At 45.0% G+C, this 26,698-nt stretch overlaps 1 protein-coding gene across 4 annotated transcripts; it reads right to left on the bottom strand.

Moving 5' to 3' along the window:
* Positions 1–82: 82 nt before the first annotated feature.
* On the bottom strand, positions 83–25,476 carry LOC148387048 (dynein axonemal heavy chain 8-like). Of its 4 annotated transcripts, none has more exons than XM_088397422.1 (93): positions 25,356–25,476; positions 25,035–25,102; positions 24,827–24,958; positions 24,502–24,586; positions 24,281–24,423; positions 23,840–24,017; positions 23,597–23,757; positions 22,946–23,122; positions 22,567–22,680; positions 22,386–22,493; positions 22,209–22,307; positions 21,981–22,127; positions 21,654–21,851; positions 21,389–21,465; positions 21,210–21,309; positions 21,018–21,137; positions 20,797–20,932; positions 20,516–20,703; positions 20,355–20,435; positions 20,167–20,283; positions 19,916–20,035; positions 19,697–19,829; positions 19,505–19,581; positions 19,327–19,433; positions 19,171–19,246; positions 18,782–18,908; positions 18,545–18,717; positions 18,331–18,457; positions 18,000–18,235; positions 17,823–17,927; positions 17,502–17,615; positions 17,329–17,391; positions 17,101–17,201; positions 16,893–17,030; positions 16,588–16,828; positions 16,304–16,503; positions 16,065–16,218; positions 15,691–15,854; positions 15,316–15,418; positions 15,089–15,193; positions 14,828–14,989; positions 14,333–14,557; positions 14,081–14,253; positions 13,829–14,007; positions 13,522–13,709; positions 13,362–13,448; positions 13,155–13,262; positions 12,909–13,043; positions 12,481–12,642; positions 12,161–12,407; positions 11,848–12,089; positions 11,621–11,761; positions 11,320–11,551; positions 11,079–11,221; positions 10,870–11,004; positions 10,622–10,744; positions 10,301–10,514; positions 10,120–10,229; positions 9,878–10,041; positions 9,549–9,741; positions 9,341–9,463; positions 9,105–9,235; positions 8,711–8,864; positions 8,475–8,639; positions 8,067–8,293; positions 7,856–7,974; positions 7,626–7,729; positions 7,371–7,547; positions 6,929–7,096; positions 6,628–6,843; positions 6,345–6,482; positions 6,153–6,280; positions 5,885–6,053; positions 5,654–5,809; positions 5,429–5,584; positions 4,941–5,123; positions 4,626–4,731; positions 4,294–4,546; positions 4,033–4,223; positions 3,846–3,967; positions 3,660–3,775; positions 3,353–3,555; positions 3,199–3,272; positions 2,886–3,038; positions 2,422–2,577; positions 2,202–2,318; positions 2,024–2,125; positions 1,558–1,718; positions 1,323–1,479; positions 1,101–1,253; positions 807–996; positions 624–745; positions 83–445 (listed from the first exon to the last, which is right to left on the bottom strand). In XM_088397422.1, the coding sequence occupies exons 2-93, from the start codon at positions 25,047–25,049 to the stop codon at positions 158–160; spliced, it is 13,581 nt and encodes a 4,526-aa protein (XP_088253548.1). In that variant the 5' UTR covers positions 25,050–25,102; positions 25,356–25,476; the 3' UTR covers positions 83–157. The 4 variants fall into 4 exon arrangements, with proteins under 4 accessions (XP_088253548.1, XP_088253547.1, XP_088253549.1 ...); XM_088397421.1 differs by having other exon boundaries at positions 25,342–25,441; XM_088397423.1 differs by having other exon boundaries at positions 25,035–25,105; positions 25,342–25,416.
* Positions 25,477–26,698: the final 1,222 nt, after the last annotated feature.

Raw genomic sequence — 26,698 nt, 5'->3', positions numbered from 1 at the left:
GAGCTAGAGACAAAATACAAACGAAACAAACGGAAAGGGTAAACGGTGCTCTGCTCATTAAACAAGTCGGACAGGTGAGCAGTTGGAATAATATAGGTGACATTTAATAAAACAAGCTGACAACAGCGAAACAACAATAATCGATGTCTATGCGCGCTCATTTGATATCGCAGAGGAGGGCGACGCCTCGCATTATCCAGTGGTCAGGCGGGTGATTGGTGCCCAGTATCACGGCAGTGATGTAATTGAGGTCGGTACGCATGGGTTTCTTATAAATGGGACACACGTAGTACTTGGGGTCGGGGGGGGCGGTGGAGTTGATGGCAAACATGTGGATGACAGGCAGGGGCGTAAAGAGCACTTTGGGCGCCGACTCGCAGAGGACCGATTGCTTCTTGTCCCAGTCGGCGCCCTCCAGGAACAGGCCGTAGACGTACACGCCTTCCTGTTGAGCAAATCAAATGGGGTGAGCGAGGGGATCACAAACAAATCCCCCAAATTCCGTAATTAAAATAGAAAGTTACCAAATTGTTATTTGTAACCCCGTAAAAAGTTACTTTCTAATTCTAATAAATCTTTGAAACCCCGTTTGATCGTCATAAGTTTGTGTCGGTGTAGCTCACGTCTGGATCGGCCTTGATTTCCTCCCTGGTCTTCTTCGTGACTTTGTTGTTCAGGGTGACTGAGTCCAGAGCCCAGCCCTTGTTTGCCCTCGTCACCTCTTGCCTCATCGCAGTGAGGAAACCTGCAGCGCGCATCAGACGACGTCAATTTACATCGGCAGTTGTTGAACATTTATGACTCACCTTGTGGGTTGAAGAAACCGGTCATCCAAAAGGTTTTTGGCCGTCGGGTAAACACCCAACTGTAAAACTGTCTGTTCCTGTCCAAGAGCTCAGTGAACCAAAACCCGATTGTAGTAGACTCCCATGAGAGCTTCCGCCACAGATTGGGTACGCGGGCGTCATAGATGTTGTCCAGGGCGTCACGCAGGGTCTGAGGAAAACAGTGGCAGACATCTTTATTGTACCTTCATAAAAAAGGTCGAGCCCTTTAAATAACCCAGCCAGACTTGAATGCAACCAAGGTTGGGGACCAACCTCACTCATGATAATGGTGCCTTCGATGGCCAGCTTGAGATCCAGGAGAGTGCTGCGGACCACAGAGATAATCCTCTGCATGCGGTCCACCTCCTGGCGTAGGAAGATGTTCATGGGGTTGAAAGGGCCCATCTTCTTCAGACTGGCTCTGACCTAACACCGGCAAAGACGCACGTTTGAATGGCAACGTCCACCGGGATTTGCGAGGGAAGCAAGACTGACCTCGTGAGGAATGTAGTCGCGCGGCAGCTTGTCCAGCATGTCCTCCGCCATGCTGTACACGATGCTCTCTCGGGTGGCTCCTGAACCGCCGCCGCTCTCCTTGGGCTGGATGTTGGTGATGGTGTCGAGCACTTCGGCAGATGTATTTCTCTGGTAGCTGAATGAAGAAACATTTTGAATTGAATTGCACTGTCTAAATTTTTTATTATTTCTATTCATTTCACTCATTTCTTACACAATGTCAGCATTGGGGTGCAGCCCCAGCGCTTGCGTGGAATCCACAGCGGGCAAGCCCTGAATATAGTCTACATACTCCTCGATGGTTTTACAGATAGGGATCTGGTACTCCGTGTAGAAGCAGAAGGACGGGTCTAACATTTTCTTACTGAACCACACCTGTAAAATGCAATATTGGAAGGATAAATACCAAAATGACGAAAAATACAAAACAAAATAGGGAAGTACATAAATCAAAAAGCATTGTGCTCCTTTTTCGCAAGCACACCTATGTGCCACCGGGGGGGTGGTATAACACAGTGATTCCCACCAGCTCGTACGGAGTGCTGTGTTTCATTTCATATATCAGAAAACTATGTATTCATAACAAAAAACACCTTTTTGTCCATCTATCTATGCCAGTGACCGACAGAACAAATGAATGAGCTTCTGATAGATTGCACAAAGTACATCATTGTCCTTACCCGGGCAAAACATTTGAGTAGGCGTTTGTCATAGTCATCAGTGACTCTGCCTCCGTACTGTACTTCAGCTAACATATAGCGCAGAGTCACCCAGGAAACATCCTGCGTGAGGGTAGACAGTTAGGAAAAGATAAAAGTGTGGCACATTGCAGTGTGTGTGTGTGTGTATATACTGTACCTTTCTGGGCCCGCAGTCATCCAAGTGTCTCTCCACAAACTCCACACTGGCTGTGAAGTCTGCAGAATTGAACTCATATGGTATGTTCCATCCCAGGGGTCCAAATTTACGCCGTTCCTGAGACCATTAATTCAACAGGTTAGCATTGATGTAAAATGATGGGGCAGCTTCAGAAGATCTAAATGACGGCCCAATAAAGCATTCCATTGACGTGCGGTACCTGAACGGCGGAGTGGAGAAAGGCCACGCCGTACAACAGCGGCTTCCATGTCGGGAGGTTGCTGACTTCCAGCTGGTTTTGCGAGATGCTGACAAAGGTTCGCTTCAAGCTGGCACGAAGTCCCTGCGGTGGGTCGTTGGTGAACTTGATGGAGGACTACAAGGACAGAGATTCTCAAGTAAGGGGATGCTTGTGCAAGTTGCACACAACAAACGCAGGAATGTGGATATGTCATATAGGTTGAACAATTGTTTTCCTTCGGAGGGGAGCCAGCAAAAAAACATTTCATATTGTTTTCAAGTCACGAGATGTAGAAAGGCTAACAACAAAAAACACTTAAAATCAATATTTCATTGTGCTTAACTTTTTGGAGAGAAGCAATTAAACATTCATCATTCAACTAGTCATCAATCATGTCATTTGTCACCTATAAATGAATTGGTGATTTCAAATCAAATATCAACCTGCAGGAGCGTGATGGAGAAGAGGTCGTGTGGTTCGGTGGTGACCCACACCCTGAAGGTTTTGTGCACAGTTTCAGTGTTTAAGACGTAGTCCAACAACTCATCCATGAATTCCAAGCCCAAGTGACAGTTCTGCAGGAGCACCCAGCCACCCTGCGGGCACCCACCCATCAACATTTTAAATGTGACTAAATAAGAGAACACAGTCAAAAAAGTGGTTTCCAGTTGAAACATCTTCTGTTCACTATGACTGAAAACCAACTTCACTTCCCTTTGCACTGATTGAAAAGTATTTTCAGTGTACGACACAAACCTCTGCCATTGAGATTTTAACAAGCTTCCTGGCGTGCACCTCTTGCCCTTGTCCCATGGAGATGGACCGACATCCTGGGAGACAAAAGGACCGTGACACAGGGGGCTTGACTTCAATAAAAAACAAAACAAAAAGAAAGGTTCAGAGGACTCACCGACATTGAGCTTCTTGGCCAGCGCTTCTATTTGGTTGGTGGGATCCGAGCCCATGGAGAGGAAGCAGATGAGCGGCGTGCGGATGTCGCTCTCCTCCCACGTGCCCAGCAGGTTTAGCAGCACAGGCTCGGCAAACCTGGCACCCAAGGAGTCGGCCACGTACTTCCTGGCCTGAGCCAGGGTGCGATCTGGACACCAGGACCTGCAGAGGGAACCGGACTCTTTCAAGATGTGCATGTTCTTTTTTCGAACTTGTTTTAAAAGTACAAATCAGTGGAAATCATCAACTGTTTGAATCTACAGTACCTAATAAGCATGAGTTTACTGAAGACGTCCAGGTTGTTGTAGCCATCTGGGATGACGGTTTCCTCCGGGGCATCGCCGTTGGCCCACACTTTCCAATGTTTTCCACTTTTACCCACCTGGAAGGAGCAACACATTATGACGACGCCCCCGTGGAATGGGAAGCGGTGAAATCGGCGAAAAGTCCACCTGATTGAGGATGCTTGCAAACTGAGGAAGTTTACTAAGTTCCACGAGGTTCAGCCACACAATGTCCAGGACCCAGGTGAAGGGCTTTGGGGGGCACGCCTTCAGGTCGAGTGCAGCGCCACCTGCAAGAAATACATTCAAATGTGAATTTTTGAAGCGAAACAACTTCCTTTTGAAAGTACCATACCTTTGATGAGAGTCTGAAATTGGCTGTGTTGTATCCTGCCGTTCTGCAGGTCGATCTTAAGCGCCATCAGCATTGTGAAGATGAACTTGTGGTTTTCATACAGCCCGCGCACCGTGTACCTGAAGACTTCGTACGTCAGGTATTCGATGATGTTGACGATTCGTTTGCTGGTTTTGGCCGACTTCTCGGACCTGCCAAATTTACAATGACGATAACAAACAAGAACAAAGGCAGACAACATCCTCCCACCGGCGACTTCACCTGGCCAGCGAAATGTCGAAGATTTTGAGGAACTGACCGAGGGACGTCTGGTACATGACGTTGACCATGCTCATCTCGGTGATGAGGAAGTAAAGGATGCTACCTCGGCACGCCACCGGACGATATTCGGACTGAGCCGCTTTGATTTTCTCCTCCGCCTCGGCCGCGATGTTCAGCTTGACGCTCACTTCGGCGGCTGTTTGCTTGGTAGTGGTCAAAATGCCGATCATGGAGTCGTCGTCCACCAGGGAACCTGTGGGCGACGCGGAAGGAGGAACTCCCAAAGGTGTCGCAACGCTTACAAACAGGAATCCACAGGAGTGATTTTGGACCTTTAGTGGTGCTCAGTTTGTACAGCAGGTTGTCCTCCAGCTCCTGCATCTTCCTTTTGTTGGAAGTCACATCCTCAATGAGCTTCAGCCTCTCGTTCTCGAGTTCCTGTTAAATGCATTTACACCAAAATGGTGTGATCGGCATCATTCAGGAATGTTGAACTGCAAAAATTCACTGGTTCACTGTATATTTAAACTATTAATATAAGCAATTATAAAAAAAAAATGTGTTAAGCGATCACTTGTTGTTTTTTTGTTGTTGCTATTTTAACACTCACAAAATCCAGAGAGAAACAGCCAAAAAGCAACACCAACCTTCTTCTCAGCAAGGATGACGCGACCCAGCAGCTGGTCCTCCAGACCTTTCATGTTGACGGTGAAATCGATGATGGACGTCTTGGCGCTCACCTCTGGCGTGTACGACGGATTTGGCAGTTTGGTGGTGATGTAAAGGCGGAAATTGCTGGACACGTCCACATCCTTGTCTCCCACTTTCACCTGCACAGAGAAAAATCCACAAGTTGAATTTAGAAGGGCTGCAACTACGCAGTTTTTGACCTACCAACACTAACAGTGCAGGGTGAGCATGTACATTTGTTTGTTAGCAGGATTAAAAAAATAAAAAACAACATCGGTTTGGGTTTGGTCCCAGTCCAAGCCTTATTTTTATATATAAAAGTCGCACCTGAGTATAAGTTGGAAGAATGGCCAAACTATGTGACTCAGTCCATTTTGCAAAAAAATATTTGTATTTCAGAATAATAACAGAAAAAGTGATTATTTGTGGTTTGGTTTCATAGCACCTTGTAGTTGGAGCCAGATTTGAAGAAGTTCTTCTCCAGAACGTTGTCAAGAGCAGGGTCCAGCTCCTCGCCCACATCTTCAATAAGCAGCGGCCTGCCCAAGGATATGGAGTCCTCCAAATGCGTACGGAAATACTTGTGGTTGAGGGACGTCAGCTGGAAGCGAGACAACAACCACCCGTGAGATTTGGGAGTTTCGATTCAGTGGTGGTGAGTGAACAATACCTGCAGGGAATTGGCTTTCTCTTTTGCAGTGATCCAAGTTTTTCCTTGAGTCTGGGGATCAACCAGGAGAGGATACCGTGACGCTTTGGTGACGATGATACCATTCTGCACCGACAAGTCATCTCCAGGCAGCCCCTGAAGATTCCACTCGCTGATCTAAAGCAGACAAACGCACTCGTTTTTCAACACCCACACTCCTGAGTCTAGTTGGCACATTTTTCTCGGTCTTACTGTGGGAGCGTCCACCAGCGTGGAGATGAGGTTGAGGTTTTCGGTGAATGGGATTTTGTTGGAAATTAGCTCGTTCTTCCACATCTCCAGCAACATGTCGCGGAAAGTCTGGTTGAAGGGGCCGCAGTATGACAGGAAACCGGTGAGCTGCAGGACGTCGCCCACCAGTCTGATCAACAACAACAAAAAATGAGTTTGAAAGTCTTCAAGAAAAACGTAGAAAGGAGCAAGTGTTTTGCTTTTACTTTTCCAGAGCATTTTCACCTACCTCTTGATCTGAGATTTAAATTCTTTGCTTTGTTGAGTCCAGCGAACCTTCTCGTTACTCAGTCCGCCGATGAGATCGGAGGCGGCCTGCATTTTATTCTTACACATCTCGGAACGATCCACCAATTCCTGGAAGAAGTCGTTCCATGAGTTAGCAGCGTGCGCTTCCTCTCCCATCGGTCAAGTAGCCTACCTGCTTCTCTTTGCTAGCAGCGTCGCTCTTCGCTTGCACCAAGGCCAGCTCGGCTTCCTTTTCGGCCAGCGTGGCCTGGGCCGCCATTTGCTCTGCACTGGCTTTTTTGTAGCGCACTTCCTGAACCGCCAGATTAGCCTAACCACAAACGACACCCGCAAAATGCCATTACTAACAAAACAAAAATCGAATTAAAAAAAAAAACATTTCAGCCAACCCTTGGGCACAAGTCTAATGGCCTAGTCATAAATGTTTATGACTTTTGACTCCTGCATCTTCTTACCTTGAGCGGCAGCACTTCCTTGTTGATGTCATAGAAGATGGCCATAGCCCTGGTCCACCCAAGCAGACCTGCCACGCTGCCGCACACTTTCTTGGCATTTTCCATGGTGTAGTCCTCCATTTCAAAGTAGGGCTGCAGCAGCTCCACAGTCTCCTCGTTAATCTTGTCCTTGACGAACTGCTGCAGTGATGCCAAGAAGCCTGTGCTGCCCATGAGCTGAAGCAGATGCCAAAACAGGTGAGAAACACGGACATTGTACACGTTGGCTGAAAAATGAAATGGTGAGCAGGATCGAGCGCACCCTGAGAGCATCCGGCCATGATGGCTTGAGACAAGGCAGGTTGGGATCCATAGTGATGGTCTCCAACTTTCTTTGGAACAACAGCAGGCAGCAGTCCATGATCCTCATGATCAAATGAGGTGGCTTGGCCAGTTTTCTCACAGTGGCGATATCAGCAGGCTTGATAGTCTGTGGACGTTTTTTAAACAAGCAACTTAAACATGCAGTCCAAATGTCTTAAAAGTCGGACTGGGCACTCTGGCCCTAAGAAATTCAATTTTGGATGATGTATACTCCATTTTTTTCCCTTTCAACTTAAGGAAAAATGCAAATGACAATGACACAATGTGACAATGTAAACCCAAAACCGAACCACAGTGAAGTGGAGCAATTTATTTGGATAAGCTAAAAATGCAGTCGTTGTCATCGATGAATCAATCGCCCTAGGATAAAAGAAACTCACGTTCAGTGCATTTTCGGCATCCAATAATGCCGGCTTGGCCGCCTCCAGTTTTTCTTCAGCAATGGCCCTCTCGTGCGTGATTTCATCCACGATCATCTGGGCTTTATCACTCACGACCTGGACCTCATTCTTGATTATAGTGGCCGCTTCAGTTCGGACCATCACCTCGGCTAACACCTAAAACATGACATCTCATATCATTGTTATGGAATAGCAGAATCAATGCGGTGGTGTCAAGTGCTGCTTTTATTTTACCTTGTCGGCTTTGGCAGAGGCGACTACCAACTCTTTCTCGCTCACTTCCAGCTCTTTGGAGAGCTTAGCTACAGACACGCTGGCCTCCACCAGTTTGGCCAACCCTGACATGAAGACATAAAATCAGGAGCCTTGGGACTCTAACGTCTACAGCTACTTCATAGTTTTCAAACACCGTATGTAGCAAACAAGTTCTGGGAACTTTTGGTTCATGGTGCTGTAGACCTTACCGACATTCATGCGCTCAGCAAGTGTGTCAATGTGCTCGTGGTTTTGATGGTAGAGTGTCTTGTAGCCATTGATGAATGACAGGTATGATTTGGGGGTGACGTGAGTTCTCCTCCTGAATCTGCAAAACACAAAATGCATGATGCTTTCAATCTCGCCGCTCTGTCGCAATAAGTAAAACATCTTCTTGAATTGCGTTAAAATGGTGGTTACCGTTCAAAGTAGTTTTCGCACGTTTCGGACACTTTGCGATGGTACACGCCCATGGTGGTCACCATGGAAACCTTCACCTCTGAGGAGCAAACAACGGGAAACTCTGATAGGAAGTGATGAGCCACCGCCACCAGAGCCTCCTCAGGCCATGGGGCAAACCAGTCCATTGTGCAGCCGGATATCAAACCCGGGAACTTCAGGGACCTCGAGCGAAACTTTGGTCCCACCTGTATAGATGATGGATAGACTGGTGGTGATGTGTTCTCAATTATCAACAGTTATTTAGTTATTGTTATGACATCCAAGAGCCATTGTGGGAACCGGCCCGCGGGCACCATGTTGGTGAGCCCTTTTTCTATTCACATCCCTATTTATAGAGTAAGGCTTAAAATTTTAGATTGTACTTACCGGTGAGAAGCACAAGACAACGTGTAGGTTCTTCCGCGCCCGTGATATGAAGTAGTCGTAGAGGTTGTCGAAAGTGGGTGGAATGCGAGGAAATTCCTTTTTCATTACCGGGACCAAGTTTTGGGTGATTTCTTGGATCTCATCCTTTGCAAATAGGTTGGAGACCTGCGCAAATATGAATGATTGGTGGTTTGATCAAAAAGGGTGAAAATAATCTCCCCGAAATGGGTAACCACCTCTCCAGATGATAGAACATTGTTCAGGTACTCAAGGAAGGCCTCCTGCTTTATTTCATTGTCAGTAAAAAGGAAGGTGATGCCGCGGCCTTCGGCCCCGCTTGATTTGTACAACTTTTTTAGATCTTCCATAAAGTTAGATATATTGTAAGACCTGGAGGGAATGACAGACAATACATAAATGATATTTCATTTTTTCTTTGCATTTCTTAAGAAAAAAAAATCCCCCAAAATTTCTTTGTCATTTCTTGTGTGCAGCTATAATCAAGAACTAAGTGCAGAATTTTAAGAGGAACACATGTTATTAATTTTGGAATACTGTTAGGCTACAACATATTTTTACAATGTGTTTTATTGCAGCTAAAAAGTTTGATAAATGTTCTGTTCTCCTTACTTGGTCAGTGTGATCTGGTTCACTTCATATCCAGCTATGTATGAGGAAAGACGAGTCAAACTCTGCTTCCCGGATCCTCCCACGCCCACTAGCAGGGCGTTGCCAGTATCTGTACGAATGATGCGTGAGATCTATGGAAAGTGAAGGGAAGTTTTTTTTTTTACTTTTGAAATGTATTCCCGCTGCATTTGAGAACAGATATCTCTCGCCATCTCTGTGCGTAGACTTAATCTGACCTTGACAAGGTGAGTCATGGCATCTGTGAAGAACACCAAGTCCATGTGAGAGCCCCTCACTTCATCGTTATGCTTTGCCTGATAGAACCTGAGCTTCTCCTCGAGGAATTCAAAAGATGGGACCTGGCAGGAAGATTGATTACTCAAGTTGAGGACAGTCAAGCAGCAAACACGAAAGTCTGAATAACAAAAGGGACGTTTTTCATACAAGTTCGTAAATTTTGGGGGCGTCAAAACAGGCGTTTTCGTCCTCCTCGCCGGTCGGTTCGGGTGCCTCCCGCAAGAAGTCAACAAAGTACGGATCCTGGTGGATAGACGCGACGAGGTTGGGGTCGACGTGCTCTTTGACCACGCGGTTTATAGAGTTCTCAAACCAGTCTTTGTCCTCGCTACAAATGAACCTAAAAAGGCAAGCAAGAACAAAACATGTGCTCAATCTGCTTTACCAAAGGGAAGGCCTGATTGAATCTGAAAACTGTACGTGAAAAGTGCCAAACGATGTGCCTGGCGTGAGCATGTCCTGGTTCAATTGTCTACCTGTCAGCGATGACGCGCGTGCATTCACTCTTGAAGAGGGCCAATATTGTTACAAAGTCATTGCACTGCTCTGCCTCCACCTTTAGCATTCCTTGCCAGATCCTGGACAAGTCTCGCAAGTTGAAGACGTAGTGGAACTTGGAAGGTGTGGGTAGCATCTTTATCTAATTTAGATAGATACAGTGAATTAGCGGTTCTCAAACTTTGTGCCTGTTTCCAGACCAAATGATTTGAGAAACTACCTTGGTCCACTGCCATAAAATTCTCCCAGCTGACACAAGCTTTTTCACCATGGCTGTCATCTTTCCCGAGAACTTCCTGCACTCGTGGAAATAGCCGCAGCCGACCACACCTGCGTGTCACCGCAAAGGTAACAATTTGCAAAAGTTCTCGTTTTCAAAGCATTTGATGAACGGTAGTTACCGAAAATTTTGTCAATGGAAGTATTGGACGGCAGGGTGCAGTTGAAGACGGTAAACTGCCTTTTGAGTCTCTGAGGGATGTCGTTGCGCCCGCCGCCAGGGTGAATCATGGCCCCCAGCATTTGGACATCCACGATGGTGATGAAGTCGCCCGGTTTGTCCAGATTGTACATGCCGCCCATTTCCATCATTTGCCGGACTATCTCATTGGTGATCTAAGACAAATTCACATGTACTGTTATGTCCCTAGACTATGAGCAACTTTAAATATTTGAGTCCAAAGAGACGCCATAAATTGTACGTAGACTACGTAGACACACACCTGATCTCCCCACTCGTTGACAAGAGGCATGTTGATGTCATCGACAAACACCGTCATCCTGCGCCCGCCCGGCGGTCCGTATGTGCTACCGATTCGCTTCTCGATGTAGCTCTCCACGGTGCGCTGTTGCAACACACATTTAATTGTTAACCCAACATCCATCATTTCCTTGGGGTTTTATAAGGCAGACAAAAAAAGAAAGAAGATAATTTTGCACTCTTTACTCATTACTCCGTTACTCTTTCTACCTGAAACATGATGGGCTCTGTGGCAGAGGAGAAGTTGAGCGATTTAAATAGGTCCGTCTCGGGGTCAAACTTCTTGGCATGGCTTTTGATCATCACCGTCTTAGCCGTCCCTTGCTCACCAATGAGCAAGACGGCCTGTGGAGTTTTCAAAATGAATACATGTAGAGTAGCACTCACATTTCCATTGTTTCGAACAAGCCGCAACTGACCTTGTACTGCTTCGCAATAGTCTCCAGCAAAAAAGCGGTCCTAGTGTTATCTACGTTGGGCACAAGGATGGAAGAGTAGTCCGGTACGTGATCTGTGGGGTACTCGTACTCGCCTACATGCTCGTTCCAGTGACACCACTGACCTGGAAGAGCAATGCAAACAATGCAACTGAATCTCTGAACAGGCATCACTTCCAAATTCAACTTTCCATTACAAGCTGTTGATGTTTTGTTAGCGTACCATCTGCCCCGACCATGAATTCAAACATAGTCTCTCCCTCCTTTGTGTGAGGCAGATCAATGTTGCTGCTGTGCTCTCGGAAAAAACCCTCCATTTGGTCACGGTCGTCCAACTCCAATAGGGCCCCGAGACTCCACATGAGGCCGAAGACGAAGAGACGCTCCAAATGTTTCTCGCTGACAAGGCCCCCCATTTGCTTGGTTGGGATGAGGCCCTCCAGCAGATTGCAAGACTGCATGACAACAAATACTACTAAATCAGAATCAATGTCTGGTGGGGATGCTTGCTTTGGTTTGCGTACCTGCATGATGTAGTTACACTCCAAAAATGGCATCTTGGGTTTTAGGTTCTGTCTCATGAATGAATACGCGTCCCAAAATATTCTGCTGTACAGATTAATGATGTTCTCAGCTTCTTCTGGGTTCCGCTTGTTTGTCCATCCCTAAACAAAACACAACGCAATTGTCATCTTGTAAGATGGAATTCAGGAAACAACCACAGTCACAAACTGCTGGCTGACAACTGTACCTTGAGGATGGGTTCCCAGCTTAAAGCCGAGGAGCTCATGAAGACCATACCGACACGGGACACGGTGGCCGGAGAGGCGTTCTCAATGTTGTGCACCTCGAACACCAGCTTGCAAGACGGCGACATGGTGATACGGTCACCGTTTGCCAGTGTGAGGGTTTTGTTATCATCCAGCACGGAGTTGAGGTTTTCAATCCAGATGGCATCCACGGGACCGTCCAACACGATCCATATGATCTCCCCTGTAGACAAAAGGCATCATTTGAGCAAGCTATGAACCAAAACTGTGGAAATAGCTCATGTGAATCTGGACCTTTCTTAGCCTTGAGCGTCCTCCTCCATAGAGTGGAGAAGATCCCGTCAGTCCAGTCGTTGGTGGCGGCGTCTAGACGGCCAAACATCTGCGGCGCGGTGATGGCCTTCGGGTTCATGCGCATCTCCCTGTGTGGCGTTCCGCACTCTGTCAGCGCCCGCATTAGGATGTTGATGACCGCCGTCTTACCCGCCCCACTCGGCCCCAGCGTCATGAGGCCGTGGCGCACAAGGGAAGCCTCGTAGAGCTGATGACATGAATCATAACAGTGGATTAACGTCAAAATCAGTTGAGAGCTTCAGCGATATGTTTTGCAATACCTGAACCAGTTTTAGGTTCCAGTTGGGGTGGTTAACCAAAGCAGCAAGCTCAACTTGATGCTTCACAGCGGCCTGGAGTTCATTGTAGGTGCTGTTGTCCAGTTTGATGCCAGGGAACAAGTCATTGATGAGACTGAGGAAGAGCGGCTCATCCTCATCCACCTGAAACAGTGTTGCCTTTTAGAAACGTTTTCTATACAACTAGTGAAAAAAAAGACTTGCATGCAGGGGTGCACATAGGAGGTGGAGCACATTTGTGTTTATTTGGTGCCTTTCCTGAAACATACCTAGTGATTTTCAAATACCGTTTTACATCTTGACAAAAGAGTAGCAAAGACAAAAAAAGGGAATTTATATTTAGGAAGATCTAACACCATGCTATCCTCATGATGTGCACCCTTGTTTGATCGGTTGCATTGATGTGATACCAGTTTGGACAGATTCATATCACGCAGCACTCTCATGACGGTGCTGGACTCAGAGTCATCGGGACGTGCTCTCTTGCAGGCTCCCAGTGTCCTCAACACAGACAAGATGTTCCTCAGGCCAAAGTCATAGTGGACCTGAAACACAGCAAAGCAAAAGCACGAATGCAATTTGGATGAAATAGTTTTTTTTCTTCGAGTATTTTTAAGGGGACCTCTGGTCGCCTGATACTTGTTGCTTGGTCTCACCTGTTTTGTGAGCTGCTCTTCACATAGTTTATAGAGGACAAAGAATTTCTGGGCTAGGATGACATTCTCGTTGAATCCACAACTGGCCAGCTTAACCCTCATGATGATCTGCCAAAGACCAGAGGCAACAAAACTTTTACATGTGAGCAAATATACCAAGTGGGAAGCTCTGTTGATTTAAAATAATAATAATAATCTTGTGTGTACCTGTCGATCAGGCACCATCATGGAGACTGTCCTGAACTGCACTTTCAAGTTCTCAGGAAGTTCCTGACGACCAGCATAACCGGGGTTCTAGGCAGGGAATGCCGGTATGTTGGTGCACAAGATAAAGCTGTTAACGCTGTCATTTAAATGTCTGTCTTACCATAGTAATGAAAAGGCCAAACTCTGGATTCAGGTCAACAACGTCACCATCCGTAAAGACAAAACTAGTTTTGTGCGTCTTACGAGCTACCAGAACGATGTAAATTTGCTGTGCGGCCACAGACAACACCGGCAGGTCAATCCTGTTGAATTCGTCAAAGCAACCCCACGAACCGGACTGTGCAAGGCCTCGGGGGAAAAAAAACAAAGAAACAGTAAATTCATTTGATTATTTAGGTCCCTTAGCACCTGCTGCAGGCCTAATAACAAAAAATAAGACAATAGCATCCATCAATGCATTTGCCTACCTTTGTAAATCCTGCCGAGTCCCCTGAAGTCCATTTGGTCAGAGCAGTTGAAGACCACCACATACTTTCCCAAACAACGACCCATGTCTTTTGTGGTCTCTGTCTTTCCTGTACCTGCTGGCCCAGCAGGGGCTCCTCCCATGCTCATGCCCAGGGCCTGGGACAATGTAATGTAACACCTGTATACAGGCAATGAATGCTAAATAAATAAAATCAAATAAATAAAATGACTACACTCGTTTGCTGTCTTGCCTGTCAGTCAGTGGGGTGATGACCAGACGGTCGGTGCAGCCGAGGAATTCGTTCTGATAAATAAAGTCGACATTGGTGATGGACACGATGACCTTATCAGTGCTGTCATTGTAGTAAAACCTGCTTTGCTTCAGCCACTCAAAGTCATTGGTAGATTTGACTGATTTTGCCACCTGGAGAGAAAGCAAGATCAGTGTGGTATCAGGTAAAAAAAAATAAAAAATGTCTGTTCTGAAGCACGAGTGAGCCTACCAGCTCTTCAAAGATGTCACTCTGGTGCACGTGGATGGTGACCAGAGTCTCATACTTGACCCTGTCAAATTTGGTCAAGTCGTAGGTGGTCTGCTTAATGAGCGTTCGGAGAAGATTAAGGAATTTCTTCTTGGTGAAGATCATCACCTCCTTGCTGAATTCTGCATTTTCAAGGGCCTCCTCTGAGTCCCTGGTCCAGACCATTTGGATTCCAAGCAGGCCCACCTAAGACAGGAAGTGGAATCAATGACACTCCCCACAAGGTTAAAAAAAACACACGCATACAATTGATGGGCAAATCAATGGTGAGTAGATCCACAAAAAAAGAACACCCTTGTGAAAAGAGACAGGAAAATATTCTACCTATTTTGATTGAAAGTGGCAATTTTAGCATCACTTTGGTAAAGTACATAGTACAGTCTTTGTATATATGGCCTGTATATAAATACACAACATACTTAAGTATAAGCACTCGAGTGACACAAGTTAACAGACCTGTGCTTGAAACTTGTCAAGAAAAGGTATAAGGTCAAACTCTTCGTCGTTGATCATGTCATCAGCCGCTTTGATGACTGTGTGCAACGATGACTGCTGCTCCACCAGTAACTTCCCGAGCCAGAGCTCCACAGGACCCTGAGCTAGGACGGGCTTGTCCAGCTGAAATGTCACAAACACAACACAAAACCATTGAAAAAAATGTGCGTGGTCTATGAATGCAGTTAAAACAAGGTCCAGATCAATGATGAGCATACACACCGGTAATTTCTCCGCTTCTTGAGACAAGACAGCCAAAATGCTGTCGTACGCATTGGCATCAAACTCGGCTTCATTGACATTGTCAAACACTCCAAGAAGATGCGACTGAGGGGCAGGAAAGAGAAGAAAAATCGGTTTTATTTTATTCACTTATGACAATATTGACGTTTGGGTTTCCCATTCTATATTATCCATAGTGGCATTTTAAGCGAGACAAATGCACTCACCTGAATCGTGTGAGAATCGCTCGCTTGCCCAAGGATTTCCAAGAGAGCGGGATCAGACACGAAGAAGAACCGTGGGAATAGGAGACGTTTTTTCTCCAGGTACCTGCAGTGTTTGTGCTTGTTATGCATCACTAGAAGACTGTTTCCAATGAAAGTCATGTCATTTAGGTACAAGTAAAAATGCATGTAATGGCATGTTGGGGTAGAAAAGAGGGTAGGAGCTTCATTAAGTCAGGCCACAGCCTAGTGTAATAGAAAAAAGTGCCTTGCAGCCACCTTGTGGCATCTAGAGACAATTACAATCTTGGTAGTATTCTGCCAATCATGGAGGTTCACTGTACTACTTTTTTGAATGACGCCAACGAGTAGTTTTACCCTGTGAGTGACTTCTGACAAAAGTCCAGTTGCTTCTGAAGATCTGGCAGGATCTCCCCCAGCATTGGATCCCCGACACAGCACTCTACGACGTTTGGGACGTTTCGCGCTCGGTCCATGATGCCGATCCACGTTGAATCAATTTGCTGAAAGCGCTCTGCTTCCTACATGAATGGGAACGCTTGATATAATTGGCTTAATGGTTTATTGTGAATAAAGAAATACACATTTTCACATTTAATTGGTTGAATAATTATCATTAAAAATAATACAATTTCAAAATGTGTTTTATTTGTTATGGTAATATGTAAACTAGGCATTTTACTTGTCTTACATCCAATCATTTTTGAACTTCTAACTTCAGGCCAGTTTACCTGAGGTAGGTCTTTGGCGATGTCACCCCCGACAAAGACGGCCTCTAAGTAAATCCAAAGGTTTTGCACGACGACCCACTGCTCAATGACGTCTGTTGACGTGGACAGCTTGGAGACCCAGTCCTGTATATCAGCTTTGTAGAATGTGCAGTAGCTGCGTAGAGGCAGATTGAAAGACGGAGCGAGGAACAAAGTTGTAACGGGTTTCTGCCTTAAAAGTGCCTTGAAGTTCTCCTCACCGATTGCTTAGCAACGATCCCAGCACCATAAGACTGTCCTCCAGAGTGGTGAGGATCTCTGTGGTGTCACCGCCTCGCAGCATGAGCTCCCCTCTGTCCTTGAAGCTATTCAGCGTCAAGTTTTGGTCACGCCACACTATTTTCACACCCGTCAACTTGGCCTCGATGTCCCTTTCTTTCACGGCCGATATGCAGATATCCTAAAAGGTGCGGGGAGTAGAGAGTTGCGAATAAAGCTGCAAGCTCACAGGAGGTGCGGGAAATGGAGACGGTCGAGCGCCAACCTCAATGTCGTCTTTGAACTTCAACAGCGGCGCCTCCATGATGTCACCCAGAATGCAGGTGGGTGAGTCAACCTCAAACTTGTGGCCAGTCATGTTGGAGATCTGATCCCAGTGCCTGCGAATCATTGACTTGTTGGTCATCATCTCCAGCAGAGGACACAGCTCGCTGAAGTCGTCGATGGTCTGCTTCAGGTCGTTGAAAGCCTGCCACTCCTTCAGGGCCTTGGGAAGACGTCGGCACCTGCAAGTACACTTATTACAATTTTGCGTGGGTGTTGCCACTTTTTTTCGGACACAAAGGGAACCTGTTCTGGAAGTCCATAAGCTCATTATTGATCTTCTCAATATCCACTTGTGTCCACAGGAGCTTGGAGTGACCACTGATGGTCTTCATCACAGTGTCGTATAGGCCGTAGAGCTTCTGAAGCAGGTCCAGCTCTTTCCTAGAGGTGGGGAAAACAAGTTTTTAACACAAGTCGATTATTTTCCGTTGACAGTTTCAAGCCTTTGTACTTTTTATTTTGAAGGCATTCATAATCAGAGACAGGCAGGCCGAGGAGCTGCTCGCCAGAGTTGTAGATGGTGAAATTTCGCCACAGCTCGGAAAACCTGGCCTTGAATGGGACAAATACACACAAAATTAAAAGAACTGGATTGGGTGGTGGTGGTCGGGGAAGCTCAATGTTTTGTTTTGTTTTTTCAACAAAGATAACAAAATAAAAAATGGACTAGCATAAGTACCTGGAAGGCCTGGAGCCTGCGGCTGGCTTCCTTCGGTTCTATTCCATCAGCCATAGGACCTTCCTGCAGGGCGTTTAGAAAACAACTGTAATGTGCATGTACTTCGTCAATCCATAAAAATAATAAAATAAAAAATTAAATTACAAAAAAAAAAAAATCGACCGGCATCTTACAACATCATAGTCGTCCATGAATGTGTCGACATCTTTCTCAAAGACGCCGACGCGCTCCATCAAGTCCTGCTTGAGGTGGGGCTGCATACGGAAAAGCTGATCCTGAACGGACATCTGGGAGGGAAACATTTTATAAAGGTGGAGCACTTACTTTACTTATGGAGCCAATTTGAGCAGTAAAAGGTAATATTTTGTCTTTGATTAATTTGGTAAAAAATATATTTTTCTCATGTATATTTGAAATTTTCCATTACTTTTTACACTATTTGTGATTACTCCGTTCCTAACGTTAAACAATTTCTGCATTTTAACCCAACTTACAGCCTTAGACAGAAGCCTGATGGAGAAACGACCGAGTCCGTACACCTCTCCCGGTTCCTTCTCTGGCATTTCTGCTTCGTAAAGGATCAGCACTTCGTAGGCATCCTAAATATCGGGAAAACATGACCAGTCGGATCTAGTGGCAAAGAAAAAAAGCAAAGGGGAAGCTATTCGCACTTGAGTGGAAACGAGCGTTATGTCGGTGTTTATTTCGGAATCGCGCAGGTTGGCCAGCGTCTTCATGGAGCAGCGAACGTCATCCAGATTTGTAATGGGATGAGACAGCTGCGTGAAGCTCTTGTGGGTCTGCAGGCTGATGTCGATGATGTTCTTCCGGCACTGTACGCGCAAGTATTTGCACAGCAGCTTCTTCCAAGCCTTGGCCTCCACCATGAGGGACTCTTTTAAGTGATCTGGTCAAGAAACATACAACTCACATCGATATTGAATCATTTTCAAACTGCTCGGCTTTGTTGTTAAAAACACCTGAGAATTTGCGTTATCTTACTTGTTGACAGTTCAATCATCCCAACAACAATGATGTTCTGGATTGCCTCGATTTGGTTCTCAAGCATGTCATAGTGGCGCAGTTTATTTTTTATCTCAATCAAGGACGGTTTGCTGTCAATGAATGCCTTTAAAAAGAAAGCCAACACATTATCACACAAAATTACATTCCGACAATTTTTCTCAGCAGCCGCTGCCGGTGTACATTCCGATACCTTGATGACGTGATCCTTGTCCTCGCCCCACAGCTCGTTGAACCTCTTAAAGCGATCTATAACGGTGGCGGCGTTGTCCCTCTGCAACTTCAGCACTGACTTTATGGCGAAAATGACCGCTTTGATATCGTCGTGATTGCTGACGCGTGTGTAGAAGTCCAATTTCTCCCGCCCTGTGAGAGGGTTGAGCGTCAACTCCGAGCGAATGCGCTATTGTTTCCGTTCATGGCGACTCACCTTCAGTGGGTGTGCTTTCATGTCTGTACTCCACCTCCCAGCATTGAATGCCCTTGCTGACTCCCAAGATACATTCGTTGGTTTCAAGTATGGCGTGATGAATCTGTTCCACAGTGGGGACCATCACCTGCGGACAACCACACAGTATTTACTGGCAACGTCAGGATTAGCATTTGGGTAGCAGTTGTAGATAAAGGCAAGCCGGCAAATTTACAACGAGATGATTTACTCCGAATAATTCAAGCAAATTTGTCGCTTAAGAATTGGTAGGAGAGCTCAAGAAGCAGCTCTCAGATTGAAAAAGTTTGGAGACCCCTGCCCTAGATATTTAAAGATCAGTTAAGAATTGCCACAGGTGGATTGCTATGGTTTCCTGTGCTTTTCCTCACCACATTGGGTGCATTCAGATGTACTTCCGCTTTCATCATCGGGACCCAGGCATCGTCAGCCTTCTTCTGGAATAAGCTGCAAGTCCCAAAGTTATCATGAGAATCAACTGAACCACAATGCATTTTCAACAGCAAAAGAGACGGGAGAAGACTTACTCAGGGCCGGACACTCGCCGCTCCAAAGTCTTCAGAGACAACTTGGTCATTTCTACCAGTGCATCCAAAATCCTCGCAGCAAAGGAGTCATACTGCTTAGTGAATTCCTGAAGAAAAAAAAAAGTCAAATATTGTCGATCTTAATTAAAAAAAGTGTACTATTGCTGGGCACGCAAACCTTTTCAAAGCGTGTAGCTTTGTACTTTTCTTGGCCCTCTGTTGCGTTGTCGGAGATTCGCTGGTTCTCCTTCGGTGCTAGAATGTCAAAATAAACCATTATATCCAAAATACACACGTAGGCTACCAAGTTAGGTAACCCTGATGATTGACTATACAGTTATTTGAGAAGGGGGAACAGATGTGCAAGTACCAGAACTGTCTGCGGGCTTCGTGGTTTGCTTGGACTTGTAAATAGAATTAAACACTTTGCCCAGCTCGTTCACCGCTTCCTTCACATGATAGCACTTGTGTTCTACTCTTTTGATCCCCTTCTGGCACAGACTCTAGAAGATAAAAAATAATAATAATGTTAAACTTGTTCACATGTCACTTAAATCCAGAAATATTTGTAGTGATGGTGGGCTTTTACCTCAGTGAGTTGAAGAAGGGGCTCAATTGCAGAGGAGCGATCTTCGGGCAGATGGATGAGAACGGTCTCAGAGACCTCTTGGAGATAATTGTCAATGTGAAACTTACAGATGTCTTGCACCTGGAAAGAATGGAAACATGATTTAGGGTCACAAAACCTAAAGCCCTAAACCTGATGAAACTAAAATCTCAACACTAGCTCGGCTCTATCACTCAGAACTCCTAATTTTAAATTGAGGTACAGTCACATACCTTCTTCAAGATTTGCTTGAGTTCAGTCAAGACACTGTCAATATTTGTAAAGTACTTCTCCAGAAGCAGCGATGACCACATGACCATCACTGACCCGTAGCGAAGGAGGGAATCAATCTTGTAATAGGACACAAACATACATTGTGACACATGAGTAACTTTTGTGTGGCAATCACACAAGCTCTTACTTGGTTGGTCTTTGATGTCATCATGTTGTTAAAATCCTCTGGGATGTTTTCACAAATTTGCTTGTACTCTATCACAATGGTCTACATGAGGAATCACAGGAGGAGACCATTAGGTTGTCAATTCGTGGGAACAGCAAAAGAAAAAAAGAAAAAAGACTTACGTGAAGACGATAGTGATACGTCTTTAATTGGTGCTCACACTTGAGGAAATGCAAAGCCTGCTTGGGGACTTCCAGGCCCATCTTCACCAAACTGCTGGCCTCCTGAATGGCTTCACTTATTTTGGTATCAAAGTTGACCAAGTACTTGCCCGTAACAGTGCAGCGAATCAATAGCGTTGTATTCAAGGCTGTTGAGATATAAAATCATTTTACTGCGTGCCACTAAACTTATTTGGAGACGGGTGACTGGAGCCCCTTAACACAATTCCCAGAGAACAAACCATAATCTAGTTTGGACACTTCGGCTGTCCAAGCTTTGTGCTGGTCCGACTCAAAGCGTTGCAATGCGGCCGTAGTCTGATTGTACAATTTGACGACAGCGCGTCCCTCGGGGGTGGTCAGGATGTCGGAGTTCTCCTGCAAACCCGGAAAATTAAATGAGCTCATCCTAACGCAGATTTTGGAATGGACGGATCTCGTATCGGAGCTCATTCCAGCTTACGCGTATGTACGATATGGGCTCGTGTATTTTCTTGTAAAGGTGGCGAGCCCAGCGGAGCCTGCCGGAGACAGGCGGCATGTTTCGACCCAAAGGCGGATCTTCGTTTTGCTTGTCAAATAGCTGCGAGAAAATGAATGAAGGTAGGACATGAGCGTGACGTCACTAGAACGACAACTTCACATGCAACCTTACCTTTGCCACCGCCTCCACTTCTGAGACGTAGAGCTGGAGAATAACGCCCAAAGCAATGGGCATTTCCGCCTTCAGACAGGGAATGTTTAGTTTCTGAAAACTGCAAACAGCAACACGTGAACAAAAAAATTTGCATTAAAAAATATAATTCAAAACAATGACACTGAGTTTGGACTCACCGTTGTATTACACCGAGAGCTTGCTGAGATGTGTCAAACTTGGCATAACTTGAGTTCATGAAAACTTTTAGCTGCTCCTGCAAAACAAAAACAATCAAAGGAACTCATTTGAATTAGTATTATACAAGCCGACCCCTGCTGCGAGGTAATATGTAAAATCATAATCATTCTGTTCTTAAATTGCTGGCCATGTAAAAAGTTAACTAAGACGTAAAAGCAAAAAAAAAAAAAAAAAAAATGTACACAGCAGTCTGTGGCTATGTACCTCCAGGGTACTTATATGAGACATAAAGACGTCGTAGTCCGCTTCGAAGGCCACCGTCCTTGACGCAAACACATCCGCCTGCTTGTTCTTCAGCTCGGTGGAGACTTTGCGGAACTGTCCGGCCAGAGTCTCGATGCCCTCGATGTTGGACTTGGCCAGGCATTCGAACGTCTTGAACACTGACATTATTTTGGTGATCTGCAAAAGATTTCAGCTCACTAAATATAAGCCTGTTAGTGTTGAATCAATTCCTATTTGCTAATCCGCTCAATTTATATCAAACGTATAGATGTGGATAAAAGGCAGCATACGAAAATGGAATCGTACATGTTCGAGACGCTTGCAGAAGACCTCAAACTTCCTCAACACGTGCATCTCTGAGAAACCAAAGGGCCTCTGTCCTAGCATTTCTTTTGATTTTTCCTGTGTATTCTTCAAGCAAGACTCATACTCCCGATACAAACCAAGGCACTCCTATCAAAAGATCAATTCAGCAAAAGTCAAATACTTCCTGCATATCCGACTCCTCATAACTGGCATGGTTGTCTCCCTTACCTGTATTTTCATCACAACATTTTTCCCATCTTGGTCCCATATTGCTGTGCCGTTGTTGGAAATGTATCGCCTGCACGCTATGATCATCTGGTTTGTAACCTGATTTGCATATCATATGGGATTAATCCTTGTCAGCATCTTCTGTTATGTGTGTGTAGCCCGCTTGGATTGACTTACTTTGATGAAGATGGAGGATATCTTTTCACTGGTGTGGTAGTACCGCGACACTGTGTGGATCATCTGAACCGCGTTGATGATGTTCTGCACGCTTTTCACAATGGTGGCCTGACAGGTACAATATGACACTGTCTTAGACGGCGAACCTTTCCAAAAGCTACCTAATGATCAAAATCAATACCGGGTCACTGTTATAAAGAGGCTGGCAAACTTTCGCCAGCGTGTCCAGGAACTTGACATTGTCCTTGGCCTCGTTGAAGTTGTCTGTCACCCTGGACTCTAGCATCGGCCACACCTAACCAAGACAACATAATGCAAATAATCAGACCTTTCATTTAATCCAGCGCCACTTTGTTCTTTGTTCACTTCGTTGGCAGTATCATAAATTGGATCATAATTTTTGCTAGCAAGTCAAAGCAAAAAAACTTGCTAGAGCGACGGCATGGACTGCAGCTTCAATAACTCATCGGGTCACTTGTAATCATTATTATTTTAATATTGCTATGAAATCTGAATTTATAAAACAACATTTCTGACCGTGACCAATGGAGCATCCATACCTTCAGTGCTTTGGAGCGGTTAAGTCTGAGCACAGTTATGACGGCCTTGCATTTTGTGCTGTTGATGTGATTGAGGATGGAGTTGAACTTCAAGAGCGTTTGCCTCCAGTAATCCAGCTCGCTCAGCGGCCCCTCCGTCACAAGACCTTGCTTCAGCGCTAGAGTCTCCAAAAGGACCTGCTCATCGCAGACAAACCGTACGGCGTTTTCCACACTGAGACCTTTTCTTCATATAGAGCAGTGGTTCTTAATCTGGGTTGGATGGAACCCTAGGGGTTCGGTGAGTCGGTCTCAGGGGTTCGGCAGAGCCTCCACTGTGAAGGTCCGAACACACCTGATTTATTGTGTAAATTCGTGACGACGCATATCTGAACTGGTCTTGCAAAGGCAACAGCAGAAGTCACGCAGATTTTACAGGTATGTACAATCATTTGTTTTGAGTTCATGCATTGTGTTGGTTATGTTCTTTGAACAAGGTGATGTTCATGCATGGCTCATTTTGTGCACCAGTAATAAACATTGATGTCTTGAATTAAAAAAAAAAAAAATTTCACTAAAGAGGGGTTCGGTGAATACGCATATGAAACTGGTGGGGGTCGGTACCTCCAATAAGGTTAAGAACCACTGGTATAGAGTTTCTTTTGACCCTACCTGGTCAATTTGCTTTGTCCACTTTATCAGGAGATCCTCCATATGTGTAACCATGTCATTGTCGGTTGCTGCTAAGGTCATATCTTGCAAGGATGCCAGTTTACTGAAGTCAACGTTCTTGGTTTCTGCCAATTTAACATTCTGGTAGCTCATCTGGATCACTGGAGTGGAAACAAGTTCAATCATTACTGCAAATATTGAATGTAGGACTATTTAAATCATGCCATTAGATGGGAACCTTACCATCTAAACCCAAAAGGATGTTCTTGAAGATATGCTCAAAGTTTGGCTTAATCTTGCCTCTCTGCTGTGTCCTGTCAACTTTTAGCAGTGCTTGGAAACCGGGCAGAAGGTTTTTGAAGCTGTTCTGGATGGCTTTATAGAAGCCATTGCGGGCGTCAAACATGGAAAAATAGGTCTCCTGGAGAGTGGAAATAATATGGAGAAATTATTTGCTTGCCAATTAATTCATGTAAAAAAAAGCCAGAACAGGTACCGCCATTGTATGTGATTATGATTAATATTCTTATAAATTGAGTTGTATTTTTTTGCTGCTGTTCATTCTATAAATATAACACTCCTGTGGAAGGCCAGAAGGAATTTAGTTAGCCAACTTATTCATATGCAAATGCAACATAGTACTCTGTTGCTTTCGTTTGTTATAAATGTGTCTGAATTTCCTACCTGATGTATGTTGTCTTCCGTCACAGCGACATCCACTCGGACCCGAGTGAAGGAGCAATATATGCCCGTGAGGCGCTTCTTTGATAAATTAGCGTGGACGAGTCGCAGTGCTTTTCGGGGCCCAGGAATTGCACGGCCACATTCTGAGGTGAGAAACCATATTAGTTCTTATGAAATTAATGCAAATGAACAAATGATCATTTTTCAAGGATGTTACTTACCTGGCCCAGGATGTTTTGTCGCTTGATATACAAAGGCAAGTTTCGAGCTTCCATTAATGGCAAAAAAATTATCAAAAGGATCCAGCTACAAGCAAAGACAGCAAAAAGACAAACTTATCACACCAAGATAAAAAATAAATAAACTTCACATCGTACAACTATTTAAGTGATTAAAGGGACAATTTTTCTGTCTGCAGTGGAAAATAGTTTTTATTTCAACAGCTCACAAGAAAGCGTCATGTGGTTAGATCTATTCCTTGTATTTATCCCCACTTTTTGTAACTTTTTTTTGTAACTTATGTGTTGTATGTACATATATCCTCACCGAGTAGTCCAGAATGAACTGCTCCACCGCTGTCGGAGTCAAGCGCAGCCTGAGGGCCAGCATGTTGATCACATAGTGATGTGTAGGGCCCAATTGCTCCTTTCGCAGCTTCCTCGCATTCTTGTGGTCATCCTGAGGATAAAAACCATCCCGTTAAATGTTTGCGTGATGGTGTGGTCCTATTTACACCGTTCGGTATTTCACTGACATCATGGGCCTCCATCACTTAGAGCTTCAGCAGAGTTGCCACTTTGAAGGTAGAAAGTCCTCCAGTTTCTGCTTGGATTATTAAAAAGGATTAATAATAATTAGCCACTCATAATTACTAGACGCTTGATATTTGACTTAAACTCAAGACAAAGTGCTACATCTTAACACAACAATAAAATACAATATTCTATTTAAACTAAACTATGAGAGCTCCCTTCACATCAATATAAATCAGACAACGATAAAATACCTTAATAAAATTTTACAATTGCAAAATAGCATTTGAAAAGAAATTGATGACATACAATTAAGTGATCACCTGGAGCATGTTAAGCTAACGCTCGGTATGCTAATTTTGCTGTGCCCAAAAAATTGGAAATGTCTCGTTTTTCCAGAGAGCGCATTTGCGTAAAATCTGCGTGTAAGACAATGAAAGAAAAAGTGTTTTTGTTTCGAAGTTTGACCCTATGTCTTTCAGCATTTCGTCACTGTACTTGCTTCTTACGTCGTTCTTTTTTTCGGTTTGGAATGTTCCAGTTTTGACGTGTACGTTGCACGTGCGCGTACTTTGTTGTTGTTGTTTAGGAAGGCGTGTAATTGTGTGTCGTATTACGTCATAAACCACACGTCATACTTGCGTCGTGCTAAACTAAAAACGCTTCGATGATATTTTACAATTTGCCAATAAATACATATAGTATTTTTTTTTAATCGACGTTATTTGGTTAAAGGCCCAGAGACACCGGTATATGTACAAATCGGTTTTAGTTAGCTTATGGGCTTATGAATATAAATTGACGATCGAAACAACGAAAAGGAAGCTGTTGCTCTGAAAAATATAATTTAAATTTGCCGCGCAGGCGAGTTTGACTGCGCCGAGCCGGCAGCCGGAAGTGACGTCACATGACGTCTCAAGTTGTACGCGTTTAGCTTCAGTGAATGTAAACAAAAAGAGAAGAGGGGCCAGCGCGGAGACGTCGGGCCAGGCTTGCGGCCAACCCAGCTCGCCCAGCCGTGCCTTCCATTCTCCTGGCGTACGTTCGTTCGCGGGACGACAAGATGGGTTGCGTTCGCCTGATAGGATCCACGAACCGGACAGTGCGTGCCTGCTGTGTGCTCGTGTTCACAGTGGCCTGGTTGACTGTCATCTTTCCGGACTCTGCTGTGCATCGGAAGAGGCTAGCGTGCTATCACTCTTATTGTTCATTGTTGTTGACTTCTTGTTTTATTTTTCCTGTGTTGTTTACTTGTATGTGCGTTGTGAACTCTGTCTTGTCACCCTGGGATAGTGAGAAACGTAATTTCGATCTCTTTGTGTGTCTTGACATGCGGAGGAATTGACATTAAAGGAGACTTTGACTTTGAAAAGTATGTCGAAGCGTGACGGGAGGGGCACAATTCAGAAAACGTTGCTCAGCTCGTCGAAAAAATGCGATTTAAGCAATAGAATTAAAAATGCGCCTATAACCTAAACCAAACGCTGCAGATGTTCATTTCTTCATGCGCAGTGGTCAACTCGGCACTCTAAAGCCCCCTGAGAACTTTTTACTATGCCAACCTAACCACAGTGACGGGAGAGGCACAATTCAGAAAACGTGCTCAGCTCGTCGAGAAAATGTGATTTAAGCAAAAAAAATTAAACCAAACGTTGCGGGTGGTCAT

Source organism: Syngnathus floridae, chromosome 14, assembly GCF_059516105.1.
Source record: "Syngnathus floridae isolate MCC-2025c chromosome 14, RoL_Sflo_1.0, whole genome shotgun sequence".
NCBI lineage: Eukaryota > Metazoa > Chordata > Actinopteri > Syngnathiformes > Syngnathidae > Syngnathus > Syngnathus floridae.
The sequence above is the reverse complement of the archived record's forward strand: the minus strand, read 5'-3'. Positions and strand labels throughout refer to the sequence as shown.

Coding starts and splice junctions, on each gene's coding strand:
- LOC148387048 (XM_088397422.1), bottom strand. Junction 15,855..16,064: donor TCGCCAAAGACCTACCTCAG/GTAAACTGGCCT, acceptor CCATTCATGTAG/GAAGCAGAGCGCTTTCAGCA. Junction 3,273..3,352: donor GGCCAAGAAGCTCAATGTCG/GTGAGTCCTCTG, acceptor TTTGTCTCCCAG/GATGTCGGTCCATCTCCATG.